Source organism: Gobio gobio (assembly GCF_949357685.1).
Source record: "Gobio gobio genome assembly, chromosome: 16".
NCBI lineage: Eukaryota > Metazoa > Chordata > Actinopteri > Cypriniformes > Gobionidae > Gobio > Gobio gobio.
The window spans coordinates 30,439,215-30,465,130 of record NC_137109.1 but is presented as its reverse complement, the minus strand read 5'-3'; the positions used below and the strand labels follow the sequence as shown (position 1 = coordinate 30,465,130).

Sequence of the window (25,916 nt, the reverse complement as noted above, 5' to 3'; positions counted from 1 at the left end):
ACATAACTTTGGACCACTCAGCAGCAGTCCAGTCCTTTTTGTCTTTAGCCCAGGCGAGACGCTTCTGAAGCAGTCTGTTGTTCAAGAGTGGCTTGACACAAGGAATGCGACAGCTGAAACCCATGTCTTGCATACGTCTGTGCGTAGAGGTTCTTGAAGCACTGACCCCAGCTGCAGTCCACTCTTTTTGAATCTTTTTTGAATCTTTTTGAATCTCCCCCACATTTTTGAATGGGCTTTGTTTCACAATCCTCTCCAGGGTGCGGTTATCCCTATTGCTTGTACACTTTTTTCTACATCTTTTCCTTCCCTTCGTCTCTCCATTAATGTGCTTGGACAGAGCTCTGAACAGCCAGCCTCTTTTGCAATGACCTTTTGTGTCTTGTTCTCCTTGTGCAAGGTGTCAATGGTCGTCTTTTGGACAACTGTCAAGTCAGCAGTCTTCTCCATGATTGTGTAGCCTACAGAACTAGACTGAGAGACCATTTAAAGGCCTTTGCAGGTGTTTTGAGTTGATTAGCTGATTAGAGTGTGGCACCAGGTGTCTTCAATATTGAACCTTTTCACAATATTCTAATTTTCTGAGATACTGAATTTGGGATTTTCCTTACACTCTAAAAAAAAAGGCTCGTAATCATAGGGGAACCTTTTTTAGTGCTATATAGCACCAATTTTGGTGCTTCAGTGGTTCTTCAGCGGTTCTTCAGAGGTGCTATATAGCACCTTAGTCAAAGAACCGGTGAAGAACCTCTGAAGAACCGCTGAAGAACCTCTGAAGAACCGCTGAAGAACCACTGAAGCACCAAAATTGGTGCTATATAGCACTAAAAAAGGTTCCCCTATGATTACGAGCCAAGAACCATTTTTGGTGCAATATAGAACCTTTTTTTTTTTAGAGTGTAGTTGTCAGTTATAATCATCAAAATTAAAGTAAATAAACATTTGAAATATATCAGTCTGTGTGTAATGAATGAATATAATATACAAGTTTCCCTTTTTGAATGGAATTAGTGAAATAAATCAACTTTTTGATGATATTCTAATTATATGACCAGCACCTGTAGTAATAAAAAATTATTTAGTTAAGTTAGAGAACAGGCACCACAATTAAAAACTGAATGCGTCTGCTCAATGCAGCGTGAGCCGAATGTAAGTCGCAACATGGATCAGTAGCAGCAAGCAGACTGACAAGAAGAGTGAGTCAAGCTAACTGACAAGACGATGGTGGAAGATTTGGTTTCAAAGTGAAATGTATAAGCGCCTATTTGGCAATATTTTGTATTTAAATGCTAATACTAGAGAACCTGCAAACATTAAAGAGGCAATCTGTAAACTTTGCCTCATTAAGGTGTCAGAATCCAGAGGTAACCATTCTAATTTACACACACATCTTCATGGTGTTTTGTTTTGTTAATAAACATTCTATATTTAATATAAGTGTGTGATATTCGTTTATAGATTAAAAACACTGTTATATGCATGCCAGGCCAGCAGTTAGCAATTGCACTTAATATTGATATACACTGTTAATTCTGTAGAATGAATTGCGCTTTCCTATACCTAAGTTTAAAGTTACCATGTCTGTCACGATGCCAGATGTATTTTTGAAATAAACCTTGTTGCTGATTTAAAGAAGTTTCAAATGGATCTGATGGGTTTTGTGGCATGCGGCAACTGTGCTATCATGTGTGTGTGTGTCTATGGACTGGAACAGACTGTGTGCCTCTGCTTTTACAGAGCAGACTCACACCGAATGCACTAAACAAGTAATACGCATGCGCAAAACCATAGACTGTAAAAAAATATGGACGTAGTGTCCGTGACGTCACCCATAGGATTCTGAAGAGCAGTTTTGAAGCGTAAAGTAGGGACGAGCTGGCCGTTGCGTCATTGCACATCACTCCTGGATAATAGAAAATGGGCAAAGAGGTGGGACGTGGGTGGAGCTGAGGTGACACGATTACTAACAGACAGCAGATAAATGGCTATCCACCTGTCACTCAAAGTGACCCCACCCTTAATTATGCAGAACTTTAAGGCTTTATATAATGTAAACGAATGAGTTATAACCCCCCCCCCCCCCAAAAAAAAATTAGCCATATAGACCAAAACCACAATTTGTACCAGGCTGTAAACATGTTTTTTCTGTTGTATAGTTAGGCATTATAAGATGGGGCTCAATGAGATTCTGCTCCCTTCTGGAGCCTGTGTGGCCAGTCGATGAATTGCAGTTTAAAGGTCCCATGGCATGGCATTTTTTTATTATTTTATAATGTTTCCTGAGGTGTACTTATATTGTTAGTATGATTTTTACATCATAAAATGTCATAATTTAGAAATAAAAGGCATTTTTTCTATGAGGCCCTGTTACAAGAGGCGTGTCTGCTGTGAGACTTCAGTAAAAACGCCCACTGTTGTGATTGGCTGACATCTTTGCATTTGATATGAGCGGAGGGGGCGTGGTTTAATGAGGTCTACGAGGCACGAGCAGGCACGAGCTGCTGCCAGAGAGACGGATGGACCTGAGTTCACTTCACATCAGTTCTGTCAGTCTCAGTTCAGTGAACTGTTTTAGTTGCAGCATATACTTCAGGTTATTAGTCTATTTCTAGTCGGAGGGGCTGTCACTCATGCCAGAAAGTTAGTAACTTTAGTAAATTATGGATCAGCGCTGACTGGAGACGCGAACCAATTAAAGCGATTCAGTCCGATTTGGTGAACTGATTCGGTTCACTAAAAAGAACCGGTTCAAAAGAAAGATCGTTCGCGAACCGGACATCACTAATGTACCAGAGATGGAGCTCAGCGATTGCTAACAAAGTTATTTATAGTAACTACTGAGTTATGAGAGCGCTGTCAGTCAGCGCGAGTTTATTGTGTTTGTATTTGAGAGTTCTGAATAAACATGAGTCCCAGTCACGCCGAGTCCGTCTTCATCATTATTACCAACTTTGTAACACATGCAAAGTACCATTACAGCTGTCCAGATGAACGAGTTATGAGTAAGTGTTGATAATACCATTATTTTTAGATATGTTCCTATCATATGGAAAGCGTCAGTGACGCGCATTGAGTACACAGCGCAAACAAAGACACAACAGCAGTGCAGTAATCGAATGTAATCCAGCTTATTGTGGGAATAGCTGGCTAGCCTAGCCCAGATACCCTCACGCTTACCCCCTTTCTGCTTAATCTCGCGCCGCGTTTGGTGCCTCCGCTGTGGGCCAGATGCAGTACTGGGGGTCGGTGATGTTGGAGGCCGACCGGACAGTGCAGCCTGAGCCTCGGCGTGTGTAAGGTTTATCTCTAAAGATGTTACTCTGCTGATGTTGAGCAGAAACGACTGTATGCACATTGTAGAACAGATAGACGCGACGAGGACGTACAAAAACACTGACTCACAAGATAGAAAACACGAAAACACCGTTCTGTCGAGAGAGAGAGAAGCCGCATTGTGTGCACGAATAATAAATAATTAGCTACACATCAGAAATCACTGATCACAGATCAGAAGGAACTGAAAAAAGACTTCTGTTTTCATTTGTACATCCAAACACTGAGAAACTGCCAGCGTTCACTCGTTCACAAGCAATGATCTCTCTAGCGCTTGCATGGGCGTGCCAGATTCTCTGGGTGGAGGAAAGGGAGGTAACCGTTCCTGCTTGGACGTCAAACCAGGAGACTTCAGGATTGGCTCGTCTGGCCTGTCATTTTCTCAAAGGCAGAGAAAGACAGCCAGAACTCGGGTTTACACCTATCAACATTTCTATCCACTTGGGGACAATATTCAGGCTAGGGGAACTCATATTAATGTTGAAAAACCTCATAAAATGAAAATTTCATGCCATGGGACCTTTAAGTCACTTCCGTATTGGCTTCGAGAGAAATGCGGGAGGGAAAAACGCATTGTTTTTTCCGCGTTTTTGTTGTTTACACAGAGACAACAACGATCTTTTTTTTCAAAAACTTGCTCTTTTAAACCCATTTTCAAAGCTTGTGTTTTCAGGCCCCCAAAACGCCGTTGTTGTGTAAATGAACGTCAAAAACTCATAAAAAGTTTTCAGTTTTTAGTTAAAGTCTTAGTTTTAGTGTTGTCTAAACCGCCCCTGAGACAATAAAGGTATTGTTTTCAAAAACATGCACTTTGAGAACCATTTTCAAAAGTTTGCGTTTTCAGGCCACCAAAACACAGTTGTCATGTAAATGAACAATCAAATTGTTTTACGATTTATGGGGCCACACTGTTTTTTGAAAACGGTGTCCTGTAAACAGCCCAAATAGGAGCACACAACTGAAACAGCGCTGGAAGATCCGCATTCATCCACAAGGATCTTGTTATTACTTGTTGTTTATTCTATGTACTTTGGCATTTACACAAATTTTTATGTTCAGTAAAATAATTTTTTTGGAGGGTTTTTTTGACCCTTGGTTAATTGTTTTGAAGTAAACGGCTATAGCCTACCTAAAACATTGCATGGTTTGAAGACATTATTGATTTAAAATATTTAACTACGGTGCGCCTGCTTTTTCTTGTGTGTCTGCTGCATGTTTTGTTCATGAACGGCACACACCTCAAAAACCAGAGCAAAACTTTGCACTCTGATGACCTTGCTTAATCAACCATCAATACGTTTTAGCGATTAAATTATTTTCGACAATTAATCGATCTTCGATATTCACATCACAAGATAAGGTTTGGGCCATTGCAGTGCAAATCTATAGGACTCCGTTGCCCATTTTATCATGCCAAAATGTACAACTTGAACTTAAGGTTTTCAACAAAGTAAATAGTAAAAAGTGCATTAGTAAGTTACAGAACACCAGTAATTAACAGCAGCCTTGATAAACATTCTTTAGCATAAAACCCTGAACCTTGGGGCATAGTGATGTGTTTACTTAAAATTACTTCCACACTGTCCACTGAAGCGGTGACCCTGGCTAAGATAGATGATTCGCCCCATAGCCTCATGGGAGTATCTTACACACTGGAGACAAGCAGCTTGTCAATCTTTCCTGTCCTGTAATGATGCACAGTTTCTGAACCTCTCAAGGTTGAACTCCACTACAAAAAGCAACAAACCTAAGTCCACATACCTCCCTGAGTACACAATGTCACTTACCTGTTTGTGTACTGAACAGTCACATGGACTGTTTCAAAGTCCATATAGTGTTTCCCCATATGTTAAGATTACCTGTGTGCTGATATTATAATAAATTAACACTATTCCTGTCCACTGCCTACAGAACAAATGGTAAATCAAAGAAAATGTGAACACCCAGTCTGAAATGCGCTCACCTACCCAACTCAACCAGGGGCCATGAATCATTCAGACACACCCTCACATAATGAATACAACGGCAATGGCACAGCTCCGACAGCATGACTTAGTTCGGAAAGTATGAAAATATACTGCTGTATAGTCACCTGGAGTTTTTCTTTATCGTCCTTTAAGCCAATAGGAACAAGGCTGATTAAATGTTGCCTATTCCATCCGTTAATGCATGCCCTAAATCAACATTTCAAGGCTTAAAGAGGCAGTTCACCCGAAATGGAAAAAGGTTTCATCATTTACTCCCCTCATGCCATTCCAAAACTTTCCTTTCATCTGTGAAACACAAAAGAACAAGGAAAGGAGGCCTAATACTAGGTACTGACAGCTTCAGTCACCATTCACTTTCATTGCATCTACATGCGGTCATCTCATTTTCTGTTCTACGTAAAAAGAAAGTCATACTGTACACAACTGAAGTACACTAGGAAGAGTAAATGATGGCAGAATTAACTTTAACTTCAGGACAAATGATCCATTCAACGTTGAACCAGATGTGTTCAACAACCAGTTCTCTTCTTTGAGAAAGAAACAAGCAAACTAGAAAATATATATACACGTACCAAACAGCCAGCAGAATAAACAGACGGAACAACATTTTGTTTACCTTTAGAGGTCTGTTTGCGTTATGTTTATTCTGAAAGGAGACTCCGCCTTCTGGAGGGGGGTAACTTCCGAGCCAACTGATATTAGTATTAACCAACAGCATGGTTTAAAACACACATTATGTTTTACTTTAATACTACATATCATCTGATATAAAATAATATCTGACTTTTCTAACCTTCTGAAATTGGTCTTCGTGGTCTGACCTACACGTTGCAGGTAGATGTGACACACGATAAAGAAGCCATAAATCATTCATCAATCAGCTGACGGGAGATTCTCATGGTAACCTGGACAACAGAGTGCCCTTGAATTAGCCTAACATGTTCGGTGAAGAAGCAATACAAATAAAGAATGCGTTTCTCTACGTAACTCGGCATAGGTACCTTCATCTCAACCTCCTAAAAACACCTACAACGTGTCCGAGGTATGTCAGAAGCGGTGTAATGCGTTTGCTTTGCTGTCCTTTAACCTTCAGTGGTTCACATTCAATGATAATAAGCAACATACGTAGAGCTCTTACAGTTGAAGTTTAAGCAAAAAAATGTGAGATTAGTGTATTGTGTAAGAAGAGAGACGCGTAGGATATTTCGCGCTCAAGACCGAAACTCGTCTTACCTGTGCGGATTTTCCGGAAGTAATAAAACAAAGACGCTGTCGAAATATAAAACAAACCGTCGTGACTTCGTCTAAACTCCAATATATGAATATCTCGTCATTTCCATTCCCATGTTCTGATAACTGGACGCCAGATATTATTAAACCGTAGGCGACGCAACCATCATGAGTTTCAGACAAACAAGTCGGATCTGACGCCTCTTTCACAGGAAGGGGATAAATTCACCTTTGGACTCAGCGCGTGGCATGCAGGTGCAGAGGTGTGTAACGCGGGAGAAATAATTAATTTGTCAAAAATGTGAAGTCAGGATCATTTTTAAACGTTGTTTATAAAGTTTATATCCTACGATACGCAGAAAGGCACATGTGTCATATATGTGTCATATGACATATGTCAGTTTGTCTCAATAGCGGGGCATGTTGTCTACCATATGGAGTAAGTTGTCACACGGGTAACCTGTTCAAAACAGTATAGCAACATTTAAACTTTTAAAAATAATTACGAAACTCCAAGAAAATCATGAAACAGGAAAACGCTGGAAAAGTTGGAAAAAAATGTGGACAGTTTGTGTGCAAATGTACCAAATAATGTAGGCTACAATATACAAAACAGTCTACTCAGTGAATACAACAATTTATTTTGGACAATACATTTTATAAACGTACAAAATCTTAAACATATAAACAGCCTTAATAAAAGTGTGACTTGATGCTTATAAACACCCAGTCCTGAGAACAGTGCATTTCAGTTAATAACTTTTTCATTATTATAGACTATTTGATAGCCTATGATCTTTCAAAGATCATATAGGCTATGTTTTCCATCTAGTTGTATTGCGCTCACTTGTTTACTAAACAGCTATAGCAAAAAATGATCGACTACTTTTTAATTTTTAATTTAATTTCCTAATATTATTCTAAATCAAAGGAGTGTATGAAAACTAGCCCAGTCTCTCATGTACTCAAATCCTCAATGGATTAAGTTATGCGGCTTTCTCAGAGATTTGATTAATGTGCAGGACCATCTTATTTGTCTTCTGATTTGCTGCAGCTATGAATTTTGTGCATTCTCCAAATGTTTTGGCAACAGTGTTAATGTTTTGTGTCAGCAATTCATTAGCGGCTGTGGGAAATAGCTGAAGTTTGAATTTGGAAAACACTTGTATGGGCATTATTAATTTTAGTATAATGCACTTGTTCAAATGTTAAGTGTTTTCATTCAAACTATTCATGTGTATAATTGTTTTATGGGTGCATAATTAACAAATTAATTACAATAGCCTTTGCTATATTCTCTGAGCGGTTTTCATCAACCATAACAACCCAGCAGGAGTATATCTCAAATGAAACCTTTCATAATAACTATACTTTAAAGTGAATAGCTTCTGCGTGTTAATTCTTCTCTCCTACTAGAAATCAGAGAGAGTGGAAAAAAAGTCTACCTAAATGATGTCCAATAAAGTAATAATTCTTTGTTTGTGATCCTGCCAGTTAAAAGGTCTTTGACACTTGGACAGTGTTGGCCTCTACCCCCTGCAGGATGCAAGGGAAGTCTCCCCTCATAAAACCTCTGCGCTGAGGCTTGTTCCCTCTGTGATTTATACCCCTGTAAGTCCAGCACAGACAATGCTGATTGACAATGCTCAACTAGACGTTTCTTTGTTTCATCTATTCCTCAAAATACTGTACCAGTAGCCTATCCGCTATAAATTGATAAGAATCAGGGCCACACCTCCAGGTATATTATGACAAACAAAAGCTGGTTTAATTATATAAATGTGTTTATATTGTCATTGTGGCTAAATACACAATCTACATGCACAAACATCACATAACCAAATTAAATTGATTTATCAAAAGAGAGCTGATGTAGTAGGATCCAGGCAGACAAGCAATGATATCAACGATCAAATTTGAACAAGGAATAAAACATTTATTAAGTAAAAATATAGAGATAAACAAATTAAATAAATAAGAGTTTATAATATGCAAAGTATTGTATCTAACAGATGAAGATTGCGAAGATCAGAGTATAGAGAGAGAAGGAGCCAAAAGAAGTAAGATATTTGCTGAATGAAAGGAGAGGTAGACGAAACGAAGCAGATGGAGCAGAAGTGAAGAGCAAAATAAGAGCAACAAATATATATGCAGGGAACTTACATTCTCTTAAACTCATGTTTTGGTCTAATAAAAAAAGGTCCAACAGACTTATCCGTAGTTGGTGTAAAGACCAGGGGCCTGTACCATGACGGTAGTTTAACAAACTCAGGGTTACAGGATTAGTTTTGAGTTGACAAAACCAAACCAGTCTATTCAGGCTTTGTTTGTACCCATGATGCTGGTCATCAGCTTTCTCTGTCAGCTCAGGCTTTGATAATGAGTTTAGGATTTTAGCTGTGACATCAGAAGTGAAACTGACATCTACTTCTCGCGAGAGAAGCAGCGAAATTGATTTCTCTCTTCTGCAGAATATTACATGATTGAAAATATTAGGAATTTAAACAAATTTACACAGGAAGAAGAAAAGAGCTTTCTATGAAAGTGGACAACTTTAAGAAAAATCTTACTTAGTCAGTGCAAGTAAAAGTTATGAAGTTAGTTTAGTTGATATATAGAGAGAATTGAACATTTAAGCTCACATGTAGTAATTTGTATAGCTTTATTTATTGATTTTAAAGCTTATTTGTATGGCCTTTATATAGGCTATTTATATTCATTTGAACTATGTGCCTATTAATGATTGATTTACTAAAATGATACATGTGTAATTGATTAAGGGTATGATAATTACATAAATTATATCTAAGTCATTCAAAATTATTATTATATTAAATAAGCATTGTTAAAAGCCAGACACTTTAGTCTTTAAAAAACATTTGCTATGTAGTGACCTTTAATTTGGAGTAGAAACAGGGGGAGTGACTTCATTGCATTATGGGTGTGTCACTTTGCTCATAGCTGATTGGTCTAATTTCATTTTGAGATCTATTATCCAGAACATAACCTGCCCTGGAGCTGGTTAGCCGTGGAGCGTAAGTTACTATGGAGATGAACACTGCTAAAAGCCAAACCACTTTAATGGTAAACCCAGGATTGGCACAAACTAAGCTTAAACATTTCTGGCTAGCCAGCTAAACCGGCTTCATGGTATAGGCCCTAGGTCGACATGACTGGTCGAATGTCAAACATAGAGGAAAATAGATTGAAAATAGGTGTTGTTTTGACACCTTTAGGTCCTTCAATAGAATATCGGAGATCTTGCAATATTTCATGTCTGCAGAAATGGAATTTTGAAACAAAGGTACACCACATAATCAATTCTGATGGAAAATACACCCACTCTATCTTACAGCACAAGAAACACCAAATAATCAAACATATCACCAGAGCATATAGTACAAGATATCATTATATATAAATAATTCAAGAACTAAAACAATAATATATAAAGAATAATTAATAAAATAAATAATATGAATAAAGACATTATCATAAACATTGACCATTTTGGATACACCAGAGCGAATATAAAATTGTTTTCCTGTGCCATTGCAGACATCAGCTGTGCCTGTGCTACATTTGTGCAGCTGTTCCCAGATGTTTACACTCACAATGGATAGGTGACTGCGAGTTAAAGCCATTCATCTGGGCTGGTAAGTGGTAATACGCATTTTCAATTGAATTATATGTGTTTTATGTATAAACAGATTGGCATTTACAACCAAAGTTGTATCTGATATCGGTATAATACATCAAATGTGAATATAACAGAAATGTTTTTTCCAGCATTAGTATAGCCTCTGTATTATAAAAGGTCATGGAATCTAAAACATTCCAGTTGTGACCCTGGCAGTTGACGGGAAAGTCTGTGTGTATGAAGACACTAACGTGAAAGGACACGAAAAACAACAATGAGTAACAGACTGACCCTTTTGCTGAATCAGTCCTATTGGCCCCTGTGTTTGAGCACAACTCCCACAAATAAGAAGGAACCTGTTTGTCTTCCCTGGGATCGGTAAACATCCTCAACACAAACAGCAGTGTGAGAGAAGAAAGTCACACCACCAGGGCAGCTGCACTCTCACTGTATGTGTCTTTTGATGTCTGTAGGAGGGAACTGATAATGAAGGCTCTTACGTCTTAATTCTTTTAATTGTCTGTCGTTGGGCCATGAACAGGAATTAGACTTTATCTTAATATATATTTTATTTTATTATCCGCATTTTCCAAACGCTTGTCCTAGACAGATGATGAGTCCATCATAGATTTTATTTTATCCACTTTACAAACCGCTTTTCTTCCATGGATTGCCCGTCCATAACAGATATTTTTATTTTGTATTGATAATAAAGAGCATGTTTTGCTTTGATTGCTAGAGTGCCTTGTCATCAGAAGAGAAATGTCTTTACTAGATTATTGAATTGTCACTGATGTAATTTGTGTGTATGACCTCTCTTTCCTGTCACTGTATAACGTGTGCAAGCCAATATACATAATTACATGTGCACTCATGGTTATCCACTGTGTCCTGCATCTCACTTACAGACCTGGTGCAGGTGCAGTGAATATTACAGCTCTGTTGCTAGGAGGACCAATGAAAGCACATTAACTCCACAGGCAGTTCCCCCCATTTTATTCACCACAGACTTCCCTCCTCCCTCCGCCAGACAGCCAGGCATCTGTTTCAGGCTGCAGCTTGCACCCCCAGACTTCAGGCTCTGTCTGGCATCCACATGCAGGCCCTAAATCAGTGCCTAGGGAGCACACAGACGCAGCCCACCCCCGCTATGCTTTAGTTTGACATTCGAGTGTCACTTTAACAATCTCCAGCCATCAAATTGAGCAAATGTATTTAAAATGCATGATGTCTTTGATTCAGTCTGCTGTGTTGGTGTGGAGCATGTTCTTTAATTGATTATTTTGTCCTGAAGTTCTGGCAAAGAAATGTAGATTAGTTGCATGCATTAGGTAAATGGGAACATGATCTCCTCTCTTTTTAAACCATAAATAATGTCCCCTGCTCGAGCAAAATGTATCTAATTTGAGCCGAAAGTACTTTGCTCAGTGAGGCAAGTGTGCTGTGTTAACTTTTCACTCCACTTCACTCCAAAGCGAAATGGCTAATTGCCCATCTGCCATTCCTCCTGTAGCTATCTGGTTCTCCTTGAAGACATCACCTCCAGGGCTGTGTTTGCTTGTTTGTACCTGTCATGTGGGCCTGCTTGTCCACCCAGCATGCCACTTGGTAACATCTTATCAGTTCCTTAAAGATCAAAGACCCATGGTGATCTTTATCAGCCGATATACCTCCCCTCCTTCTTCACTCGGCCTCCATCAAAGTTCCAAAACTGTGTAGACCATGCCTTTAAGCACTTTAGCCTTTCCTCTTCTTATCAACAGAGAAGGGTTTTCATTCTTTACAGTCCAAAAAGGCCTTGGAACAAGAGAAAGAGACCAGACTGACCTGTGTCTTCACAGTTACACAGAAGAGCCCATTAGGGTTAACAGGGGGGTTAATTCAACATTGTAAATCTGAGCATGTTATGTACACTCCTGGTCACTCTGTGAAGTGATTCATGTAATCCGTAATTTATTATGCTATAAATTTGACTACTTGTGATCTTTCTCCTAGTGGATGGAATTGTTTTCATTCAATCTGGTAGCTTTTTTACCCTCATTAAAGGTATGAATTTTTCTTTTTGACTTTTTAGGTCCAAAGGTCCTCAAGTGTATTTCAAAGTAATCCTGACTGAACATTTATGCATTTCTGGATGAGAAGACAGTGCAGACGGTCCAGGGGTAAGTTACCAAAGTCACGACCTAGCCCTGACCTGGGTTAAGGAAGTGGTCATGCAGTTTTGGACAAAGCTGTGGAGGAGAGAGACTGAGAGGCCAGGCGGTCGTGCCTGAACAATAGCTGCTGCACATTCAGCCTGGGAGTTACACAAAGGCCAGAGCTGCCCCCTTCACCCTAGTCACACCTCACCATAGAGCTGGCATTTCACACTCCTCTGTGAACAGCCATTCAATCAAACTACTGTTTAACTTGTGTTGTTTTTTTTCTTGGTTTTTTTTTCTCCCCGATATCATCTGTGTTAGACCCTGGAGCATAAAAAACTTCTTGCTAGTGACAAGGAGGCAGGGTAATAGCATTTCCTTGATATTATACAATAGAAATGTTTTTACAAGCCCATATTGTGAGATGTTGTTTTGATTAGCATTTGATTAAAATTTAAGTATTCAAATGTAGTCAAGAAAAGCCAATAACATAACAGTAACCATTTATTAAAGACATTTTAGATTATGTTTAATGTGAAGGTGTTAGGTGTAGTTGATGGGTACAATACTGTTCAAAAGTCTGGGGTCAGTAAGACTTTTTTTTTTATGTTTTTGAAAGAAGTCTCATATGCTCACCAAAGCTGCATTTAGTCGATGAAAAATACGGTAAAAATAGGAATATTGTGAAGCATAATTACAATTTAAAAAAATGTTTTCTATTTGAATATATTTTGAAAATAAATTGTATTACTGTTATGGGAAATGTGAATGTATTTTAAAATGTAATTTATTAAAGCTGAATTTTCAGCAGCCATTACTCAGTCTGACACATGATCCTTCAGAAATCATAATTTCTTGCTCAAGAAACATTTCTTTTTATTATCAATGTCGGGGAAAACGTGATACATTTCATTAAATTGTTGATGAATAAACAGTTTAAAAGAACAGCATTTATTTAAATTATAAATCTTTACTGTCACTTGATCAATTAATTTAATCTATTTATTGCTGAATAATTTTTTTTTATTTTTTTTAAATATATTACTGACCCTAGACTTTTGAACAGTAGTGAATAGTCAGAACTAGACACAAAAAATACTGTTACATGGTGGTCTTGGAAGCACTATTAAAATTGAGTATTACAAAGTACCATGGTATTACCATGTGATACAAAAATGAAAATATGCTAAAAAGTGGTTGATTTATGATTTATCTGTATCAGTACCAGGCACCGCATGCATAAGTCCCATGAGGACCACAGAAAGGCCCATATAACCAGGTACTGGCGCAGGCCACTGCCGTGAACAGAAGATGCTCATGGTTTCATGGGGCCGACTGCTCTGTAGGGAGTCGGAGGCCCTAAAAGATTCTTTGTCTGAGTCGAGTGCCCTATGGCAAGACCTAAGAGGAGGACTCTACAAGCCCCCCCTCCTTGTTACTCAATGGACTACTCCACCCCATTACCTGTCCCGGCTCTGGATCAAGGTGTGGGGGCTGCATATCAAACAGTTTCTGACCTTTGATGTTCAGAGAAACACAAACACTGATCTGACCCGAGTCGTAACAGCTTATTTGTCCCCTTTAGTCATTCATAGCCTCCTTGTTGAATGTCTAAGCCTTCAAAGGCTCTTCTCTATTGGTCTGGCTTACAGTAGCCATGCTGGCTTTAAGAGGTCTGTGACCCACTATGTCGAAGGTCTGGAGGGAGGCCATCTGGCTTCCTGCTAGATTTGATATTGATTTATTGGTTGTACATGTGAAGATAGGAGAACAGCAGCTGCTAGGAGCCCAGGTCTATCTAGTACTTTGCAAGCCTGTATAACTAAATGGCTCTCCTGAAAGCTTCTCGTGTATATAGTAATTATTCTTCATGACCTAAATAGCCTATATCAGGGATTTCCAAACTTTTTGTCAGCCAAACCCTTTTGACCGAAAATATTTACTTCTGACTTTCAAAGTTAATTTGAAAGATTTTAAGTTAATATTTCAATCATTTAACAACAGTTTTGCCTGTAAACAAATATACTATTAATATAATTGTTATGTCCCTAAAGTGAACATTTAACATAAAATAGATAAATAAATTCCAGTATCTTTTAACCCTGTTAGACGTTAATATTTAAAATATTATCTTTTCTTGTAAGTTTTTTTATTTTAAAATTATTGATTCATTTGTTTGGGAAACCCTGGCCTATATCAATCCAGTGCAATTAGGCTAAATATTATACTTACATATGATTATTAGATAATCTTTATTATTATACTTAAACATCATAAAACATACAAATCCATACAGTCCAGAGATTTTCAGTAAAGAACATTTCCTTTCTGTGGAATTTGGGTTAGTCAACTTTCTGCAGTCTTCCCAGATGAAGGGTGTCAGATCAGCCCTTTTTTTCTCCTCCAGATTATCTCCACAACCCCTCTATCTTTCCCCCCTCCTCCCGTCCCACCTGGCAGTAGGCTGTGATGTGGCTGTGTTCTTGATAATGAGGTGAGAACTTTATTGCTCTTGTCTCTGGCCTGGCACCAGTTTGCTAGAAGAGGCCTGTTTCCATCACCGCACTGACTGACAAAGAGCGCCCTCTTTTGATGCTTTACATTCACAACAAATTATATCATGCAGGGCGAGGAGTTCAAAAAAAGAATTGTGGAGAACCGTAAATAGTTTCAAATGACTTTACATTATTTAAATAAAAAATATTCTATTGCAAAGAACATTTAATCGTCATTTATCAGTAGAAATGTTTTATCATATATATTAAAGAGGATGAGAAAGAGAGCCTAGGTCAGACACTATTGCTCGAGTCAGTCTCTCTTCCTCCAGCACTCCATTTCAAAGCCAGGGATCAAGGGCAGACTTGCGCATGGCATACAGTGAATGACAATAGCTTTCCCCTCCGCTCGCAGCCCCCTTAAGTATAGAGAAGAGCAAGACAAAGGAGCTCTGAAAGTTCCCGGGTTAATAAGTCCAGGACACACAGTCAGTGCGGGAGTCAGGAAGGACACTGTGTGAATTCAAGAGGAAGTCAGTGCCCTATCCACTAAAGTAGAAGCAGATCACAGAGGAGGCGGGCGAGTATGGGTAAAAGCGAATAAACAAAGGTGAAAACATGATTGAGAGACACATTAAAGGGGCCCGAGAAGATATTTTCTCTCGGTAGCACACAATGTGTCCGTCTTGACAAGTGGCTCGTCCACTAATTGATAAGATCCAGCACATGCGCACACTTCACACCTGATCTTTCATAAGCATCACTCCATTATCTTGTAATTGGAGCCGCATACATATGACCGAAAGATCAAAGGAGTCCTCCTTGTCACGTACAAAGGAAGTGCCGGGACTTTTACTGCTTCTGAGGGCTGAAAATTCACTCATTCTCACTGCGGTCAGCTCGCAATGACAGTCAACATGACTGTAAATATTGAACGTGTAAATATAGTAACTCCCTGAGAAGTATGTCTCCAGTTCACCATCTATGCTGCAATATGACAAACCTCGGTTAACTTGAGTGGTGCTTGGTGATGTTGAATTGATATTGAACCAATATGCAATGATAAAACATCTCCCGCACTGTACCAGCCCCCCAGCACAATTCTGTGGCATAGGGGTCTTTTGAACAGACTGTCATTTCCTTCTCGGGGCACTGTTATTCCAGTAGCCTTTGTGAAAAAGCCAAGTGGCCCAGCTACAGACAGGAGGTGGGCTCTTCACAGGCAGCTGAGGTTGTCGACTCAGCAGGGGAGGGAGGCGCACATCGCAGGGGGATACAGGCTGAAAACAAACACTAGCTCTAACAGGAAAGGAACTACAAGACCCTGCTGGGAAATTAGGGGGACTTATGTGCTCATTTTCATACATAGGGCAACATGCTAGAATGTGGCATCCTTGATCGTGTTTGTTGTCATGAAAGGGTCTAAAGGGATGACTGGCATGGAGAAGTTGTTTACCTAACTCACAGTTTGCTACATTCGAAGACAAAACTAGTGTCTGCTTTGACGATAAAACCTCACCCCATTTTTATGTGTACTTTACTTGAATATTCAAAGTGATAAAATGAAAGCCATAACATTCATGAACAAGATAGGTTCCCCACTTAACTGATACGGTAGTAAATACAATCACCTTCAGTGCTTATGTTGTAAAACAATGCTGCCTTTATATATTGTGAATTGCTCTGCTAATAATACTGTAGTGTTATTAATGCATTAATTACAACATATTATTAATAACCTTTTAAAAAAAAAGATCTTCCTCATATGCAACCCCTTACTAATATGATTTATTTACATACATCATTTCATCATAACAGATGTTAACACATTTCTCTCTTTTTTGGTTTGTTGTAAATGTAGGTACTCTTAAACTATGTGACTAATTGTTGTGGGTAAAGACTGCCATCTGCTGGCTGTCTGACTGTGGATCGTCATAAGACATTGTTTGACAGCTGATTTTTTTTAGCTATTTAACTTCCTAAAAGCAATATATATTATGAAAATTTACATTTGTATGCATACAAGGAAAATTCACAGTAAATTCAAATGTTTATTTGTATATTGAAATATGCAGTTGCATTATCATTTAAAGGTTTGGGGCATATGCTTTTTTAATGTTTTTGAAAGCCTTTCATGTTCATAAAGGCAACATTTATATAAAACACAGAAATACTGTTAAATATTACTACAATAAAAAAAACCTCTGTTTGAATATATATTAAATATTTATATGAATATATTAAAATGTATTCCTGTGATGGTAAAGCTGAATTTTCAGCACCATTACTCCAGTTTTCAGTCACATGATCTTTCAGAAATCACTGATTTGGTGCAATTTAATTTGGTTCAAACGAATGCATCTTGTTAATAAAAGTATTATTATTATATATATATTTTTCAAAACTTACTGACCCCAAAATTACACGGAAGTGAGCTGTGACTGGTATGTTTTATATGGAGAATGGTGTGTGTTTCACATATTTTACTTTTCTATGCAAAGTTTGAAAGTCCTATATTCTCTTCCATATTTCTATTTTATAATTTACAAAATACAGCTACCGCATTTTGGCCAAAATATAAGTATAATGTGATCATTACTTAGGAAAACTTCAAAAACACTGAACCAAAACCTATGCACACAGAAAAAAAAATTGGTGCTTTGGGGTGGTTAAGGTGCTATATAGCATCACTGCCATACAAATAACATGTTAAGCCCCTGTATAGTTCTTTAAAGGTTCTCTAACTCTCTCTTAGTCTCTTAGTTGGGGAAAGAATAAAAAAAAGACATTAAAATACAGTGTATTTCCTGAAGATAACATGGTTCTCAACCTTTATGCCCCCAAGGCCGCCCTATAAGGAAATATTCCAGCGCCCCCACACGAGACTTTTTGACCTCAGAAAAGCATAAAAGTGATTCTAAACAGCTTTTGTCATTGTTGTAAATTCTCATAGTAAACACATGTGGAGTGGAGTAATATATCTAAAATCTAAGGAGGAGAATGGGGTGGTGGTGGGATGCAACAAGACCGTTTGGATACTGACAGTAAATTGCACGTTAAATTATGTGGAAGGAGGAAAACAATTGGACGATGAGAGAAAGATTGTGATTGGCTTTGAATGTACCTCTTATGGTTCTACATAGCACCATTTGACAAAGGTTAACTTCTGTATTATAGCCCCTGTAAAGATAGGTGCTATAGCACTTAAAGTGGTTCCCCTATGATTACAAGCCAATGAACCACTTTAAGTGCTATTTAGCACCATTTTTATTTAGAGTGTGGACTATCGCAAAGACTTTCATCCTTTAGGCTATTATAATTATATGATTATAATAGCCTATATTTTTTGGACCAAGACTGCCATCTGCTGGTAACTTACTGGTACTTTTCTATTGCCACACTATACCAGTTGCTGCCAGTATTACTACAATAAAGAATTCCTACAATAGATACCGGATGGAGGTTGCAGTTTCAGGACCGCAGTTACTAGGACCACAGATTTTTTTAGAACAGACAGTCAATTCTACTCCAACAGATGAGACCCGATTCAAATTTGAAACAAACAGATGCAAAGACTAGACTCACAGAAATTATACAATTTTCTCCAGTTATTATTTAACTGTGCAAAAACAGTTCATTGTGCTGCTAGATGTTGTAAAGTAGTAAGCTATTTGTTTTCAAATTATTTAAATTTATTAACGTAGGCCTACTAATAAACACTAGTTTGTAGAGCAATTGAAGTGTCACTAAAACATCAGATATCATCACATACACAGAAAATACTCTTTCTTTCCAAGAAAACTTTGAAACCAGAATATAGTTACTCATACATTGAAACAAATAAGGTTAAATATTTTAAGAGGGTTGCCAATGGGTTGGACTATGTTTAGGGTTAGGGGTTGGTAAGGCTACCAATTAAATGTATACAATTAAACAACTAAATTTCTGAAAATAACGAAATTGAATAATAAGTGCTCTAAAATATTATAACTTATACATACATAAAAAAAAACAGCCCGGTATCACAGGAATACTTTACTCATCGCTGCCAAGAACAGGTGTTATTTGGAAGGAAAAGGTTCTTTAAAAAACCTATGCCTAGATTTAAATGCCTATTGTTGCATAATAAACATTCATTTGTTTATATTTACAATTTTTTTGTCTTTACTCATTTTCATATTATTCACATATCATAAACACGCATAACAGAGATTGATTGTGTGTGAGAGGTCTTACAAATATTGAGTTCCAGATTAAAATGTAGGCCTATATAGGATTTCCATATATCCATGTTATCCTCCAAATGCTTTGCAAATTTCATAGCCTACATTGTCTGCATGTGGTTTAAAATATAAATTATATCCCCAACTAGGGAACCCCTAATAATGGTATTTTCAAAAGTCTGTTTTCACACCGAACCCAGTATAGCACCTGCTAAGAGGAGTAGACTATATTGACATGTCCATGGTTCATCCATTTTTCATCAGATTTGCATTGGCCTAAAATGAATAAGGAAAGCACATTAACTTTGTTTGTGTCGATATGGTCAGTGACATTTATTTCCATCTATAGCTTTTTGACAGCTATTGAATTGGGTTTGCATGCAACCAAACCTGCGCCTTGCATAAACAACACCCCGCCTTCCCCAAAATATCTACCATGTGACTGGCCGCTGAACCACACATTGCGCTGCAGCTGGATGGTAAACAAAACAGTTAGTGTGTTCATGTTCTTATTTTTCCTTCGACGGCTGGAGAACAGAAGAAGAAAAATCGTTTTTCTTATGAAATATGGCCATTGTAAAAAAGGACGATCGACTGACAAGTTCTCAAAGTTTACTCTGCGTCGGTTTTGCAGGGATTTTTAGCAAAACTGTAACGTCACCACTGGAAGTCGTAAAGATTTTGAGCCAAATAGGAACATTTCACTGTAAACGCGGTTTTCTGCACAGTTTTGTGTTTATTTGTCAGAATGAGGGACTTCGAGCATTTTGGAAGGGTAATATGGTTTCCTGTCTGCGGTTGTTCCCCTACAGTGCAATTCATTTAACAACTTACAAAAAGTAAGTATTAGATATTATATATTTTTTAATAAATGAATGCTTGATAATAAGCGTTAATGCCCGATGTACATTTCGTTGTTCAGTGTTGGTTGTTCAATCGGCTGTGATGGTAAACACAGACAACAGGAAGTTGACGTGTTAGCTTGCTAGCGTTTGAAAGTAGAAGAGTGAACATCATTTAATTATAAATGTATACTAACAAGAGATGACTCATTTAAATGTACTTAAGAATTTACATTTACGTCGGATCGTTTAGAGAAATTATTTTATTTCAACCCCCTTGCTTCATTAGCTTAGCTTCTTTTGTTTAGCGGAGGTTTACGTTAGTTCATCTTGTAACACATCACGCCTTCGTGTCCTAACCAATCACGTAGCTCAGAAAACTAGCGCGTTGATGTGGCGTCATCCTGAACCCTATAACCAGAGGGCTACGTGGGCGTGGCCTTAATTCTGTGAAATCATAAAATGTTTGTATTTGTAAAACGGGTGCGGTGTCAATTTCAGCTGTAGTGTTTCCATGGATATGTACCATGCACTTGGGAACAGCGTTCAGCGCAGCCTGTGCCTGTCCATAAACGAAAGTACATCTTGTCACGTGTATTTTCACATGCTGCATGGGTCAACGGAGACACCGGAAACAGTTTTAGAAAGACCCGTACATGGTGTTCCAATATTCCAGGAAAACGAGTGGAGGGTGTATTCCGACCTGTTTTGAACACATTGTTCCTGTGAAAAGAATACGCGTGTAACGTTACCTCTCGAATGCAAGTTTATGTTGTTGTTGTTTAATAATCATCGTGTTGTGACAATTTTTAGTAAAGGATATAATTTTCTAGGGCTACTACCTATATAATAATTATGTAATAATGAACACTAATCTATATCTTAATAACACAAAATAACAATACTTAAAACAATTATAACTTTTAAACATACATTTTTATTCAACTGATTATGTTTAGAATTTTGGCTAATTTTTTCGAATTACAAACATTTTAGACCAAAGTATATATGCAGTATAGCAACAAAATGACTGTACCTTTTAAATTATAATTATATTTGTTAAATTCACATAAACGTTTTAGTAGTTCATACACTAAGAAAAAAATTGCACTGGACTGAAAATTAGCAGTACCTTTTCTGTTAAGATTGCGTATGTTTCCATCAACCTTAAAACACAATGAATTCAAAATATCACTAAATTCAACACAGAAAATTCCTATATATTAACATGGTACATTGTGCTGTATTTTTGCACATTTCTTAAAGTGTACATAGCCACAAATTATGTGTATCAAAGTCCCCATGAAATCAAAATGAATTTTGTTTGGCTTTTAGTATGAACATGTTAGCCTTACTGTTGTCTATAAGCTAATGTGCTAAACAATGACAAATTAAGTTCTCATTTAGAAGATATAAGCATTAAAAACTTAGTCTCTCACTTTCAACAATATAGATAAGTGATTTTGATGACATCACTCTGCACTTGAGCGTCTTAATCAGATTTTCGGTCCAATCAAATGCTCTCCAGAATCTGAAGCATCCCACCCCCTACATTATAGCACAGAGCAGATCATGTGCTCAAGTTGGCGCAGACCAGAAAACGTATCAGACCCATTTGAACTCTGCACTGAATATTATATTTTAAAGCGATATGGAGTAGAGATTAGGAGGAAACTTTGTCTTTACCGAGCTCAATGGCTCTGGCAGAGCTGTGATATATACAAAATGCTATTGTCTATTTAAAAAAAGGGGAGAAGTGATATGTCCTAGCCTGGATGCAAGCCTAACATAGCCCCGCCCACAACATTTGAGGTCGGGAAGTTCGGTCTGGACTTGATCCGTTGTAGAGCAACTATGCTCGAACCAGAGCTGTTCGGACCAATCAAATTGTCTGGCCGGGCTTTATATATGTCTGGGGTACTGTAACACTGATTCCAGGTATCCTGAGAGGATTTTCTGGTTGTCGTACTCTCATTAAGTTACGTTTAAAGTTAGTGAGTCCCTGCTAACGTACAAACCGAAATAACTAACTGTTCTTGCGTCATGTACAGTGTAGGTAAAACACACATAAACGTTAGTGAGTTCTCTCCATATTAAACTGGTTAAATGTAAATTAATTTAATTTTACCCTGCGGTATTAGTGTTGATCCTGGATGTTGTCATCTGTGACCATCGTGACGACCATAACATGAGGCTTCTCCCGCTTGCATCGAGATCTGTAAACCCTCGCTTCCAAATGACTGTGTATGTGAATGATAATGCAACGGAGAGAGAGAGTTTGTGAATGCAACGTTGCTACGCACTTCTTATACTTGTTTGTTCAGCTCTTACGGTCATTTTTTTGGAATGAAAAAGGACGCAATAAACTTCATAAACCATTAGTAAAGTATGGCCATCATTCAGATGGGGTCCGCTACATTCCAAAAACATTTTGGGATAAGGTTTTCACACTGACAGCTGTCATTGTAAGACAGTTAGCAACTGTGTTTGTTTGTTCGAGTTAGCAACAGTAACTAAATAGGTCAATTGAGTGCAGAGGCATTTTCTTCCCATAATCACAGCCCAATAGAGCGGTATCAGACTCGTACTCTGACTAGAATCTGAGTATGACGACGTCAGGCTACATATGTCCTGCCCTGTCTTACTGTTTCAGAGGAAATTATGTCAACACATTGTATAATACTGCGCAAAACTTCCTTAAGTTCAAGCATTTAAGGCCCTGTGGCACACTTCATATGCACTGTCGGTCTTGTGGACTTACAATGGCTGCCACGTGCCACGTGTGTCTGTTTACTCCATGAGACCGTATTTTGCAGTCAATATGCGCCCTTGAAGCGAGCTCCACAGCAGACTTCTTCCCAACAGTAAAAGTGGCGTTACATCACGAAAGTGCAGACTTGTAGGAAGACCGCCAGTGTTTAGGGTGCCATTTGGGACAGGGCCTAACTAAACATTTAGCCTTTAGATCAGTAGGTCTTTAATATCATGTGAATATATCAGTTAGATGTGTCTGGTAGATTTGTCTGGTACTCTACACTTATCAAAAATGCTTACTATACATTTTATTCTATTTTTGGCAGTATTGTCCACCTTCACATTGATGAACTGGGTGATATCTCACAATGGAGAGCCATAGTAGCCGGTGGGCTGGCAGGCATATCTGCTGCTCTAGCAACATATCCGTTGGAGGTGGTTGAAACCAGACTTATTGCTCAGAATTGCAAAGAACCAACTTACAGAGGGTTGCTGCATTCTCTCTCCAGCATCTACAGAAATGAAGGACTTCATGCTCTCTACAGGGGTTTTTCCCTCACAGTGTTAGGTATGTATTAATTCAGACACTGTTTAGACCTCAGAATAATTCTGAATTCAAACATCAAAACCAAGCTCATACCTTCTAATTAATAAAAAGTTTTACAATACTTGTTAAGAAGTTGATGGAACTTTATGTTTGGATTACTGTGGAATAGGCGCTGTTCCGTTCTCTGTTGGCTGCTATGCGGTGTATGTCAATTTGGATAAGCTGTGGCAGGAGCGTCATGTTCGCTTCACGTCTTTGCAGAACTTCATCAATGGCTGTCTTGCGGCAGGAGTCGCTCAGACTCTCTCCTTCCCCTTTGAAACTGTTAAAAAGAAGATGCAGGTGAGAATAGGTGTAGTGCTATGTGTCATCACAAGGGGGCACAATGGTACCAGAGTCACAGACTTCATTTTATATATATATATATAATATAAAATGAATAGTCTTTGCAACAGGTCACACAGGACAATGCTGGACACCATTATGAAGGACAAAAGGCCCTGCAGCAGCTGAGAACGTACATACCGTCCAGTGTCTGCCTATGCCAAAGATAAATTGTCTAAAGATATCTGACCTTTAACACACACAACAAATATAGTGGTACAGCTGATCTAGTTCCTATGTTTTGATTTGCTCTACAAACAGCCAAACTAGAAATGACAAGTTCTGCTTTTTTTCTTTTGTAAGTTAAATTGCATTGTCAGAAATAAACAGACCAAAACTGTTAAATATTCTGAGACTTTCAGTTTGGTGCTTAAAAAAGTATCAGGAACACTTTACAAAAAGGTTTCAACTACTTTAGTTAACATCAACTAAGAATTAACAATACTTCTACAGTATTTATTAATCATAGTTAAAATTTCAACATTTATTAATACATTATTAAAATCAAATTTTGTATTTGTTAACATTATTTAATGCACTGTGAATTAACATGAGCAAACAATGAACAGCTGTTTTTTTTTTACTAACTAACTAACAAAGATAAATTTTATAACAAATATATAGCGCATTGTTAGTTCATGTTAGTACAAATGAAACCTTACTGTATAGTGTTACCAAAGTATCTATTGACACAATCAACACGGCCTACGGAAAAAACATCAAGAGGGTTTATGGTTAGTTAAGTGTAGGCAAATGTGTTTCAGTAGGGCAGTCAATGCAAAGCAAATGTACATGAATTGAATACAAATATTTTAATAATGTCAGTATTCTCTTATCCAAGTATTTCTCAATGATCAGGAAATCATTGTTTCTCAAATTATTATTTTAGGCCCAGAGTCTTCTTTTGCCCCATTGTGGAGGAGTTGATGTCCATTTTAATGGAATGATAGACTGCTTCAGACAGGTCATCAAGACCAAGGGTGTCATGGCTCTTTGGAGTGGCCTTACAGCCAACATGGTGAAGGTGATGTCTGTTTTATGTACTTGTGTGGTGAGAGAGATAAATATAACCCAAGCACTGTGTAAATGGTCATTCAAATTTCGATCTGTCATTTAAAAAAAAAAAACTGACAGGGTTGTATATTACACAGCCATATTGCTCCTTGCAGTCTATGAAATTAATACAACAGATAGTAACAAGAGTTTCTTGAGCTGGCTCTGCATTTAATAGCATGCTCAAATGTCTTCAGAGGTTGTTTATGGAAATACTTTATATAAATAATGCCTTTCCACTTCCTTGTTTTATTTTATTCATTACAGATCGTCCCGTATTTTGGTCTGCTCTTCAGCTGCTTTGAGATGTGTAAGCAAGTCTGCCTTTACCGGAATGGCTATATCATTTCTCCACTAAGCTACAAACTTAAACCAGGCGTGGACCAAAGCCTGGGCCCATATGAACTGCAGGAGTTTAAGCGCTACCTGAAAAACAGAAAATCACACAAAGCACAGGAATCCATAGGAAACCGCTGGTAACTAATCCAAGAGTTATCAGGAATAAACAGTACTCTGAGAAGGGCATTTTGCATTCCAGCAGTACAAATACTTAATATCAGTGTATTGTTCAAAGTGGTACTTTGTGCAGTATATTTGATTATTACAAACGGTTGTTTACCTCTTGTTGTATTTAACTTCCGATATGCTATTTTAAGGATTCTGCACATACATACTTGAAGCACAGTCTGTTACGTACATTCTACAGTACCTCAAAAACCTCAGACAGGCCCTTAGTGTGTCTATGAGGTATTGTTAAAGGTGCCCTTTCATTTCAACATTGACATGTATTGCGTTTAGCTTTACACTCCACTGAAAAGTGTAAGAACCATCTAATCACTCAGGAAAATATGTTGAACATCATTTCAACAGTATAGAGCAATGCCTTTGTCAAACAAAGTACTAGTCTTTTACTGGATTTTAGCTCTTTGGCCTTTTTAAAGGTCTTCTGTTATTTATGCTCATGTCCATACATGGTCATATTGTGGTGCAGTTTTGGCATTGGCTAGTTTGATCATATACAACGATCCTGAATCTGCATTGTAATGTAATATCCTGCTGAACTGGACACATGGTAACCCAATAATTAACAACTCTGATTTGTGGTTTTCCATGATATCATTAAGATGTTAAGATTAAATCTTCAATCACATTGTAACAATTAAGTATTTGCAATAAACATCTTAGCCCTTGTTGTCAACGTATTGCATACTTGTCATATTGTACTCTATGTTAATTATATAATACAAACAAATTGGAATTCCATTAGAAGAAATGGCAGTGATTCA

General features: G+C 37.8%; 2 protein-coding genes across 3 annotated transcripts in view; one reads left to right on the top strand and one right to left on the bottom strand.

Moving 5' to 3' along the window:
* The window catches only part of lnx2b (ligand of numb-protein X 2b), a 31,606-nt gene extending 24,698 nt beyond the window's left edge, over positions 1–6,908 (bottom strand). The window contains exon 1 of one of the 2 annotated variants that reach the window (XM_079838785.1): positions 6,555–6,908. The gene's annotated coding sequence lies outside the window, so the exon portion shown is untranslated. The remainder of the gene's footprint in view (positions 1–6,554) is intronic. The other variant, XM_079838783.1, reaches the window with a different exon arrangement.
* A 12,571-nt stretch (positions 6,909–19,479) lies between these two features.
* On the top strand, positions 19,480–25,897 carry slc25a43 (solute carrier family 25 member 43). Its single transcript, XM_079838770.1, has 5 exons — positions 19,480–19,889; positions 22,973–23,214; positions 23,363–23,535; positions 24,467–24,601; positions 24,898–25,897. The coding sequence occupies exons 1-5, from the start codon at positions 19,618–19,620 to the stop codon at positions 25,108–25,110; spliced, it is 1,035 nt and encodes a 344-aa protein (XP_079694896.1). The 5' UTR covers positions 19,480–19,617; the 3' UTR covers positions 25,111–25,897.
* The last annotated feature ends 19 nt before the right edge of the window (positions 25,898–25,916 follow it).